We start from the raw sequence: 12,746 nt of genomic DNA, 5'->3' as shown, positions 1-12,746 counted from the left end.
GTTTATCATGATTACATGTGAAACATTGCAGAGTCTGCTGGGTGTTGCCTTGCTAAGCGTTTTATGTTGTTTGCTATACATTGCAAACTGTGTTTCTTTAAATGATATTATATGTATTTTTTTTTTATTTCAGTAAATCTTTCCCGTAACAAACCAACAACTCAAAGCAGTAATTATAGTGTAAAAGAAAACTCTCCCATTGTACACACATCGGAGAATGCTGTGGATGGCATATATAATCAACGGTTGGACAATAATTCGTGTGTACATCAGGCTTTGGAACAAACTGAAGTATGGTGGAGAGTAGACCTACAGAAAGAAGTCACCATAGAAAACGTCGAGATATATTATAGAGAAGAAAATAGTTGGAGTAGGATTGTGTTTTTATTTAAATGAATGTTATAATAGTGATCAGTAATATTCGTATTACATTGGTTTATCTACAGAAGAGAGAAAAACAAATATTTGTGTATTAAACTGAAATGAAGCTTGGATTTTGAATACTGTGTATATATACTTTCTATCAGAATTCAATTTGATTTTGTTATTGCATTACTCCTCATCATGATTATAAATGTAAATTATCATAACAAATTCATGCATAAAAATTAAAGCCAAGTAATATTGTTCTTTCACCTATTTATTTTAATTCTCATACAATTTAGAGACTAAATGATATGTGAAATGTCATCAGGTAAGGACCTGATAATTGTTCTGTCCCCACCACAATCTCTTTGTTGGTTTGGCCCTTTGTAAAGTGTTTAATGCGATCATTACAGCTTTCGATAATCAAACGAGTTAAGAGTTCTAAAGAAAAGTGTCATCTTATTTACAGCTGGATGGAAAAACCGATTTGCTGGATACGAGGTGTATCTTTCAAACACAACCGAGAGACGTCGTGAAGATCGATGTTTCATCGATGTATCACAGAGTGTGGACGACATCCAAAGTCATGTCAACCACCATGAATGTAATGGTACAGCACAGTACGTGACGATATACAACCACAGGGAATCACCTAAACGACAATGGTGGTATAGTGATGACGCCCTTCTGGAACTGTGTGAAGTAAAGGTGTATGGTAAATAGTCTGTTAATTATTATAAAACATAAGTAATTACAAAAGCTTGGTCTATCAGGGCCACTAGACCGCAAAAACTTATGTTATTTTTATGTATGTTACTTACGTAAATTATAGACGTTGATTATGACAGTTTGAAAAAAAAACTCGACAGGTCTTTGGCAGGAGAAAACATAGGAAACAATACAATTACAGCGTTATGACTACGACGAGACTGTTTGACATCTTTTCAGTGAATACAACATGTTAAATGTTAAATAAAGCAATAAATCATATCCGGATAGTATTGAGCGCATGTTATATAGTACTATGGTACCTTGTAGTCATTTGTTGTAGCTTTTATGCAATGCCACGTCACGAACCCGAGCAAACATTAAGTAAAAAATCCAAAGAAAAAAAGACTAGAAAAAAGCGTAATTTATATATATTATGTATATAACGAAAACAAAAAAAAAATTAACAAAAAGTCATTTCATTGTGGTTTCTAAATCTTCTACATAAATACGTATTTGAACCAAATATGAAATAGAAACTATTCTAGTTATTTGATATAAGGGATGGTTTTACGTTTTGTAAGACAATGTTTAGATAAAGTGAACTGACAATCTGTCATTTAAATGTCAGTAAGCGCAATTATCCATAACATACTGACAGTATCCCAAGGGAGGTTATCAAAGGAATAACTCTGAATATAGATATCCACTCAAAACATAAATCACATAGAGACCTCCTTATTCCATTAATCTTCATAAATAAGATTAATGAAATAGCACCAGTATTTGATGCATTCATAACCGGATATTATAAGGTTTATAGGGAATCCTTCTAAAATCATTTTCATGTCCGAGAGAAATATCATACCGGGTTCAACAATGTCTTTTCTTTATAAAGTATAAATATCATATGGAAAGTCCTGTTCTGCAAACACATAAATACATAAAGTAAATCAAATGTATCATAAGCGATGTTAGGTATATTATCAGAAAACTATAATATTGCTTAATTATGTTACAGGATGTGAAGTAGGGAAATATGGATCTAGAGACTGTGACCTAACCTGTCCTTCCAGTTGTCGGGGCGGCCTGTGTAACCCCAGGTCTGGACATTGTCTAGGTATGTTATGCAGATATTTGTTTTAATTCTACTGCGATATTCAACTTTTATCTAATGATATCGAAAAAAACATATCTACAGTATCATGATAAAGATAAATACAATTGAGAAAACAGTAGAATGTAGAAAACTCCTGCTGGCTTATGTGATCATTGGGGTAAGATATCAACGAAATATTAGCTATTTTACCATTTTTTTGTTCTGTAAAGTTAGGGCTATAAACATACTGTTCATTCAGCAATTATTGAAGACTTTAAGCGTACGATCTCATTACTTTCTTATACGTAGACACATACTAAAATGCTGTCTCTATTGAAACAACTCTACTGTCGTTGTGTTATGGATAAACTATGCTCTAACAGTACATTTTGGGTCACTTCGTGATCTTTCGGTCTCTTTGACAAATGTAAATAAACGTAACTAGTACGAACTCGCGTTACAGTAGCAGATTTCAAAACAATTAACTTTATTCTTCAGAGCATGTCAACCAGGTAACTAAAGAATTAAATGTGAAAAGGCATGTCCATCTGTTTATGCGTTAGTAGTGTATATATAAGACGATCGGACATTCCAACATTTAATTGATGTAAATGTGATGCTTTTGATAACAGCATATGATTATTTCCCCTTCGAAACTGGAGGTAAGTACATTTTGTACGTTGATACGAAGAAAATGTAATATAAAGTAATAATTGAAATAAATTGCTGTTAAACTACGATTAGCCTAATCACCTTTCGAACACAACACGGTCCTGGTCATTAATAGTGATAATCAAGTAAGTTCGTTAGCACACATACTTATTGCCCCGTAAAAACAAAGGAACATGATGGATCCTGTATCACATTGGAACTTGATGAAATGTTTCATGTAATCAATCTGTTAAATACTTATTGTTATTTTGATCTGCTCCCTACATTGTACTAATAAATGTGACATTTAAAAAAAAAGACTGACAACATAAATCTCGCTTTGTTATTTTATTCGATATCTAGCGTACAAGGCGGGTATTATTGATGACTCAAAACATACCTCCATTTACGAAACACTCATCTTTTACTCTTTTCAAGTGTATTTATTTTTCGTTTGTTGCATATTCATCACTGGTCATTACACTACAGACTGCCAAGACGGTTACTATGGATACATATGCGAATCAGAATGTTCAAATACTTGTGAAAGTAATGTATGTGAGAAGGCTACTGGATATTGTACAGGTATGTATGGCATTAGTTATATAATGTTTGCAATGCGTCCGTATTTGATGCAAGATAGATATATTCCTACAGACAACTTCACACTTGTTCAAAGATAGCAATAAAATGCTCGCATATATGACAATGTCCGTAAAAGAAAGTGATTAATCCAGAAAATAAACTACAATGTGTACCTGATTTCATAGATAGATCTAGATATGCCAATTATTGTTGTAAATACAACTGGATTCGGTTCTAAGGAGATACTCCTTTCTGATGCCATAACAATGGAAACCATCTGATAATGAGCAATAGTGATCGGAATTTCGGTTGAATTGTCTTGATTCATATTCGACCAGGGCCCGGTTGTTCAAAAGGTGATTAGGCTAATGACAGTTAAACAACGATATTAAAATCTTGATACAATAATTTCCGGTAAAACATATTTGACAAAATTTTTGAAACTATAACACCTACCAGTATCTTCATACCTGCTGCTTTTGAAGTGTATACATACATATAATTTGAAGTAAAGGAAAATGCGATTTTCACTAATCAAGTGATTAAGCTAATCACCTTTTGAACAACCGCGCCCAGATGATTATTATGTAATTGGTATGACCATTAAGGATAAAACTGAAAGAAACGCATAAACCATTTGCTGAAATTCGGATAAAAAGGTCCCCAAACTGTGCTGTTATTCCTGGCTATATAGTTTGATTGATATTCATCGGTAATATTTTGTTCATGAAGATTCGTATATAATTTACAATCATGGAATTGCTAATAATGGAAATAGATTTTCAACTAGGTCTGGTTGTTGAAAATGTGATTAAATTCTGTCCTGTTTTTTTTAACCAATATGATTTTATCTGGATTTTCAAATTGCTGTTAAACTACGATTAGCCTAATCACCTTTCGAACACAACACGGTCCTGGTCATTAATAGTGATAATCAAGTAAGTTCGTTAGCACACATACTTCTTCCTCCTAAAAACGAAGGAACATGATGTATCCTGTATCACATTGGGACTTGATGAAATGTTTCATGCGATCAATCTGTTAAATACTTATTATTATTATGATCTGCTCCCTACATTGTACTAATTAGTAAATATGACATTTAGAAAACTAACAAAATTTATCTCGCTATGTTATTTTATTCGATATCTAGCGTACGGGTATTATTGATGACTCAAAACATAGCTCCATTTACGAAACACTAATCTTTTACTTTTGCAAGTGTATTTATTTTCCTTTTGTTTCATACTCATCACTGGTCATTACACTAAATTACACGAATCACATCCATTTTTTAATAGTAATTAGTTGTTTAATGTGTGTAACATGTCCATATACAACCATCGATCCAGAAACGTTACATAACTACCTTCGTTCACAGGTTTATACAGTATACTGGATATCCGAATTAGTCTTACAAACACAGGAGTAATTATTGTAGCCATTTCGACTAGAATTTACCTCAAAAAAGAAAAAATATAGAAAATAGGATAACAGATAAAACAAATCCGATTTGATTTGATTATCTAACCTATTAGGCAACATCGCGAATAGCAAAACTAATATCAAAACATATTAACCATCATACCATAAAAATATAAATTACATCACAACACAGTACCTTAGAGAACAGGGGAAATACCCTGACTTGTCTTAGATTGACATGGTTATTGATTGTCTACGAAGAAATACGCTTAACCCTCCTAGAAACTTCTTATTTTCTTCTAGTCTAAATTTTCATGTGTCTTGGTTAGAAAAACATTTTCGGTTTACCCTTGATATAACCTCGTTAATTGGTATTATTACAATGACATAGTTGTTTAAAAAATTTCCTTTTAGACACCGTGATAGATATTTTGTGTGCAGCCATACGAGTGAAATATTTTTGGTATCACTGAAAACACTGTCATATCCTCTTTTTATTACATTCTTATAACAATGTATACCGTTTCAGCTTTTACTTTTCTAAATTGTCGTGTGTAAGGAGTATTTTAATAGAATTAGAAAGTGGATTTTTTTTCTATTATTTTTTAAAATTATTTTCGCGATGTCATATTTGAGTTACTAGATTTTAAGCAGTGAACATATTTGTTTAGCTCCCTTTTTAGAACTTATCAATAAAATGAAGTACTATAAGTAAATATGACTTTAATAATATGACTGAAACCATTAATATTTAAGGATTAGCTAACGTTTTATTGAATTCAGTGTAGCATTAGATTATGTAAATGAAATGGAAAATAGTGAACTTGCGAGCACATTTTAATCTTTTTGTACTTTTCGTAGTGTATTAATGCACATCTTTCCTTTGTTTTGTTGTATCATCATTGAATGATTAACATTGTAATATAATGAATTCGTTGTATACATCATTGTTATTATGTTGTTATAGAAGTGATAATCGTTAAATTAGTCGAATGTTTTAATACTGATACGTCACGTTTCGTCAATGCCCTTTTTTCTACAGGCATAATTCAAATGCGCACATCGATGTCCAGTTAACTGTGGAAGTAATGGATGTGATAAGGCTAATGGAGACTGTACATGTTTGTATAGTAATTAGTTGTTAAATGTGTGTAGCATGTCCATATACAACCATCGATCCAGAAACGTTATATAACTACCTGTGTTCACAGGTTTATAATGTATACTGAATATCCGAATTAGTTTTACAAACAAACCTGGACTTGGTCTCCATTACAAAAATGTATCACCAATTAGATGTCAACGCAATAAAATTCAGTCAAGTAGGAGTAAAAATTGTAGCTATTTCGACTAGAATTTACCCCAAGAAATGAAAAGTGATAATGAGAGATAAAAATATCCGATTATATTTGATGAGCTAACCTCTTTGACAACATCGCGAATAGCAAAACATCACAGCGCAAAGCTTTAGAGAATAGGTAAATTACTCTGACTTGTCCTAGATTGACATGGTTATTGTTTGTCGACGAAAAGGAATACGCTTACAAAAAAAACTAGTCCTATTTTCCTTGTACATCTTTAAGGATCTTCGCGGAAATCGTTTTCACCCTGTCTCTTTTCAATTGCTTCTGTGTTAAGACTTCAATTTCGATTTACCTTCGATATAGTCTTGTTTGTTGCTATTATTATAATGAAAAAGTTGTTCAAAATTTACCTTTCAGACATCAGGATAAATAGAGGATAACTAACAGTATATACAGTAATATAAAATATATTTTGTGCACAGCAAGAGTGTAGAATATCAAAATATTAACCACACGAGTGATTCTTTTTATATATTACTGAAGATACTGTTAGATATTTTGTTAGTTACATTTTGATAGCAAAATATACTGGGTCAGCTTTTTATTTTTCCCATTGTCGTGTATAAGCAGTGTTTTGATGAAATTAGAAAATATGAAAATTTTCACTCTAGAAAAACAATGTTATCTATCAAAAATGTTCGATGAATATTTTTGTGTGGGATGCCTCGCTTTGCTCCTTTGTATACACCATTGTTATTATGTTGTTATAGAAGTGATCATCATTAAATTAGTCGAATGTTTTAATACTGATACGTCACGTTTCATCAATGCCCTTTTTCTACGGGCTGTCAAAACGGTAATTACGGATTCAAATGCTCATATCGATGTCCAGTTAACTGTGGAAGTAATGGATGTGATAAGGATAATGGAGATTGTACAGGTTTGTATAGTAATTAGTTGTTTGATGTATGTAGCATGTCCATATACAACCATCGATCCAGAAACGTTATATAACTACCAGCGTTCACAGGTTTATAATGTATACTGAATATCCGAATTAGTTTTACAAATAAACCTGGACTTGGTCTCCATTGCAAAAATGTATCACCAATTAGATGTCAACGCAATAAAATTCAGCCAAGTAGGAGTAAAAATTGTAGCTATTTCGACTAGAATTTACCCCAAGAAATGAAATGTGATAATGAGCGATACAATTATCCGATTATATTTGATGAGCTAACCTCTTTGACAACATCGCGAATTGCAAACCATCACACCACAAAGTTTTAGAGAAAGGGGAATTACTCTGACTTGTCTTAGATTGGCAAGGTTATTGTTTGTCGACGAAAAAGAATCCGCTTACAAAACACTAGTCCTATTTTCCTTGTACATCTTTAAGGATCTTCGTGGAAATCGTTTTTCCCCGTCTCTTTTTAATTAATTCTGTGTTAAGACTTCAATTTCGACTTACCTTCGATATAGTCTTGTTTGTTGCTATTATTATAATGACAAAGTTGTTCAAAATTTACCTTTCAGACATCAGGATAAATAGAGTATAACTAACAGTATCTTCAGTAATATCAAATATATTTTGTGCACAGCACGAGTGTAAAATATCAAAATATTAACCACACGAGTGATTTTTTTGATATTACTGAAGATACTGCTAGATATTTTGTTCATTACATTTTGATAGCAAAATATACTGGGTCAGCTTTTCATTTTCCCATTGTCGTGTATAAGCAGTGTTTTGATGAAATTAGAAAATATGAAAATTTTCACTCTGGAAAAACAATGTTATCTATCAAAAATGTTCGATGAATATTTTTGTGTGGGATGCCTCGCTTTGCTCCTTTGTATACACCATTGTTATTATGTTGTTATAGAAGTGATCATCATTAAATTAGTCGAATGTTTTAATACTGATACGTCACGTTTCATCAATGCCCTTTTTCTACGGGCTGTCAAAACGGTAATTACGGATTCAAATGCTCATATCGATGTCCAGTTAACTGTGGAAGTAATGGATGTGATAAGGATAATGGAGATTGTACAGGTTTGTATAGTAATTAGTTGTTTGATGTATGTAGCATGTCCATATACAACCATCGATCCAGAAACGTTATATAACTACCAGCGTTCACAGGTTTATAATGTATACTGAATATCCGAATTAGTTTTACAAATAAACCTGGACTTGGTCTCCATTGCAAAAATGTATCACCAATTAGATGTCAACGCAATAAAATTCAGCCAAGTAGGAGTAAAAATTGTAGCTATTTCGACTAGAATTTACCCCAAGAAATGAAATGTGATAATGAGCGATACAATTATCCGATTATATTTGATGAGCTAACCTCTTTGACAACATCGCGAATTGCAAACCATCACACCACAAAGTTTTAGAGAAAGGGGAATTACTCTGACTTGTCTTAGATTGGCAAGGTTATTGTTTGTCGACGAAAAAGAATCCGCTTACAAAACACTAGTCCTATTTTCCTTGTACATCTTTAAGGATCTTCGTGGAAATCGTTTTTCCCCGTCTCTTTTTAATTAATTCTGTGTCAAAACTTCAATTTCGATTTACGTTTGATATAGTCTTGTTTGTTGCTATTATTATAATGACAAAGTTGTTCAAAATTTACCTTTCAGACATCAGGATAAATAGAGGATAACTAACAGTATCTTCAGTAATATAAAATATATTTTGTGCACAGCACGAGTGTAAAATATCAAAATATTAACCACACGAGTGATTTTTTTGATATTACTGAAGATACTGTTAGATATTTTGTTAATTACATTTTGATAGCAAAATATACTGGGTCAGCTTTTCATTTTCCCATTGTCGTGTATAAGCAGTGTTTTGATGAAATTAGAAAATATGAAAATTTTCACTCTGGAAAAACAATGTTATCTATCAAAAATGTTCGATGAATATTTTTGTGTGGGATGCCTCGCTTTGCTCCTTTCTATACATCATTGTTATTATGTTGTTATAGAAGTGATAATCGTTAAATTAGTCGAATGTTTTAATACTGATACGTCACGTTTCGTCAATGCCCTTTTTTCTACAGGCTGTCAAAACGGTTATTACGGATTCAAATGCGCACATCGATGTCCAGTTAACTGTGGAAGCAATGGATGTGACAAGGCTTATGGAGACTGTACAGGTTTGTATAGTAATTAGTTGTTTGATGTGTGTAGCATGTCCATATACAACCATCTTTCCAGAAACGTTATATAACTACCTGCGTTCACATGTTTATACTGTATACTGAATATCCGAATTAGTTTTACAAACAAACCTGGACTTGGTCTCCATTGCAAAAATGTATCACTAATTAGATGTCAACGTAATAAAATTCAGCCAAGTAGGAGTAAAAATTGTAGCTATTTCGACTAGAATTTACCCCAAGAAATGAAATGTGATCATGAGAGATAAAAATATCCGATTACATTTGATGAGCTAACCTCTTTGACAACATCGCGAATAGCAAAACATCACAACACAAAGCTTTAGGGAAAAGGGGAATTACTCTGACTTGTCCTAGATTGACATGGTTATTGTTTGTCGACGAAAAGGAGTACGCTTACAAAAAAAACTAGTCCTATTTTCCTTGTACATCTTAAGGATCTTCGCGGAAATCGTTTTCACCCTGTCTCTTTTCAATTGCTTCTGTGTTAAGACTTCAATTTCGATTTACCTTCGATATAGTCTTGTTTGTTGCTATTATTATAATGAAAAAGTTGTTCAAAATTTACCTTTCAGACATCAGGATAAATAGAGGATAACTAACAGTATATACAGTAATATAAAATATATTTTGTGCACAGCAAGAGTGTAGAATATCAAAATATTAACCACACGAGTGATTCTTTTTATATATTACTGAAGATACTGTTAGATATTTTGTTAGTTACATTTTGATAGCAAAATATACTGGGTCAGCTTTTTATTTTTCCCATTGTCGTGTATAAGCAGTGTTTTGATGAAATTAGAAAATATGAAAATTTTCACTCTAGAAAAACAATGTTATCTATCAAAAATGTTCGATGAATATTTTTGTGTGGGATGCCTCGCTTTGCTCCTTTGTATACACCATTGTTATTATGTTGTTATAGAAGTGATCATCATTAAATTAGTCGAATGTTTTAATACTGATACGTCACGTTTCGTCAATGCCCTTTTTCTACAGGCTGTCAAAACGGTAATTACGGATTCCAATGCTCATATCGATGTCCAGTTAACTGTGGAAGTAATGGATGTGATAAGGATAATGGAGATTGTACAGGTTTGTATAGTAATTAGTTGTTTGATGTATGTAGCATGTCCATATACAACCATCGATCCAGAAACGTTATATAACTACCAGCGTTCACAGGTTTATAATGTATACTGAATATCCGAATTAGTTTTACAAATAAACCTGGACTTGGTCTCCATTGCAAAAATGTATCACCAATTAGATGTCAACGCAATAAAATTCAGCCAAGTAGGAGTAAAAATTGTAGCTATTTCGACTAGAATTTACCCCAAGAAATGAAATGTGATAATGAGCGATACAATTATCCGATTATATTTGATGAGCTAACCTCTTTGACAACATCGCGAATTGCAAACCATCACACCACAAAGTTTTAGAGAAAGGGGAATTACTCTGACTTGTCTTAGATTGGCAAGGTTATTGTTTGTCGACGAAAAAGAATCCGCTTACAAAACACTAGTCCTATTTTCCTTGTACATCTTTAAGGATCTTCGTGGAAATCGTTTTTCCCCGTCTCTTTTTAATTAATTCTGTGTTAAGACTTCAATTTCGACTTACCTTCGATATAGTCTTGTTTGTTGCTATTATCATAATGACAAAGTTGTTCAAAATTAACCTTTCAGACATCAGGATAAATAGAGTATAACTAACAGTATCTTCAGTAATATCAAATATATTTTGTGCACAGCACGAGTGTAAAATATCAAAATATTAACCACACGAGTGATTTTTTTGATATTACTGAAGATACTGCTAGATATTTTGTTCATTACATTTTGATAGCAAAATATACTGGGTCAGCTTTTCATTTTCCCATTGTCGTGTATAAGCAGTGTTTTGATGAAATTAGAAAATATGAAAATTTTCACTCTGGAAAAACAATGTTATCTATCAAAAATGTTCGATGAATATTTTTGTGTGGGATGCCTCGCTTTGCTCCTTTGTATACACCATTGTTATTATGTTGTTTTAGAAGTGATAATCATTAAATTAGTCGAATGTTTTAATACTGATACGTCACGTTTCGTCAATGCCCTTTTTTCTACAGGCTGTCAAAACGGTTATTACGGATTCAAATGCGCACATCGATGTCCAGTTAACTGTGGAAGCAATGGATGTGACAAGGCTTATGGAGACTGTACAGGTTTGTATAGTAATTAGTTGTTTGATGTGTGTAGCATGTCCATATACAACCATCTTTCCAGAAACGTTATATAACTACCTGCGTTCACATGTTTATACTGTATACTGAATATCCGAATTAGTTTTACAAACAAACCTGGACTTGGTCTCCATTGCAAAAATGTATCACTAATTAGATGTCAACGTAATAAAATTCAGCCAAGTAGGAGTAAAAATTGTAGCTATTTCGACTAGAATTTACCCCAAGAAATGAAATGTGATCATGAGAGATAAAAATATCCGATTACATTTGATGAGCTAACCTCTTTGACAACATCGCGAATAGCAAAACATCACAACACAAAGCTTTAGGGAAAAGGGGAATTACTCTGACTTGTCCTAGATTGACATGGTTATTGTTTGTCGACGAAAAGGAGTACGCTTACAAAAAAAACTAGTCCTATTTTCCTTGTACATCTTAAGGATCTTCGCGGAAATCGTTTTCACCATGTCTCTTTTCAATTGCTTCTGTGTTAAGACTTCAATTTCGATTTACCTTCGATATAGTCTTGTTTGTTGCTATTATTATAATGAAAAAGTTGTTCAAAATTTACCTTTCAGACATCAGGATAAATAGAGGATAACTAACAGTATATACAGTAATATAAAATATATTTTGTGCACAGCAAGAGTGTAGAATATCAAAATATTAACCACACGAGTGATTCTTTTTATATATTACTGAAGATACTGTTAGATATTTTGTTAGTTACATTTTGATAGCAAAATATACTGGGTCAGCTTTTTATTTTTCCCATTGTCGTGTATAAGCAGTGTTTTGATGAAATTAGAAAATATGAAAATTTTCACTCTAGAAAAACAATGTTATCTATCAAAAATGTTCGATGAATATTTTTGTGTGGGATGCCTCGCTTTGCTCCTTTGTATACACCATTGTTATTATGTTGTTATAGAAGTGATCATCATTAAATTAGTCGAATGTTTTAATACTGATACGTCACGTTTCGTCAATGCCCTTTTTCTACAGGCTGTCAAAACGGTAATTACGGATTCCAATGCTCATATCGATGTCCAGTTAACTGTGGAAGTAATGAATGTGATAAGGATAATGGAGATTGTACAGGTTTGTATAGTAATTAGTTGTTTAATGTATGTGCCCCTGATCCATTATAAACTACAGTCCAGTAAAACGAATTA

At 32.4% G+C, this 12,746-nt stretch overlaps 1 protein-coding gene across 1 annotated transcript; it reads left to right on the top strand.

Annotated features, from left to right (window-relative positions):
- Positions 1-133: 133 nt before the first annotated feature.
- Positions 134-12,672, top strand: LOC117319780 (multiple epidermal growth factor-like domains protein 8; the record flags this gene model as incomplete). The annotated part of the gene is made up of 7 exons (XM_033874526.1): positions 134-370; positions 836-1,081; positions 2,096-2,194; positions 9,216-9,311; positions 10,338-10,433; positions 11,455-11,550; positions 12,577-12,672. Coding segments are annotated over 7 exons (966 nt in total), but the record flags the coding sequence as incomplete, so codon positions are not given.
- Between the last annotated feature and the right edge of the window lie 74 nt (positions 12,673-12,746).

Source organism: Pecten maximus, unplaced genomic scaffold (assembly GCF_902652985.1).
Source record: "Pecten maximus unplaced genomic scaffold, xPecMax1.1, whole genome shotgun sequence".
NCBI lineage: Eukaryota > Metazoa > Mollusca > Bivalvia > Pectinida > Pectinidae > Pecten > Pecten maximus.
This window is presented reverse-complemented; position numbering and strand designations above follow the sequence as displayed.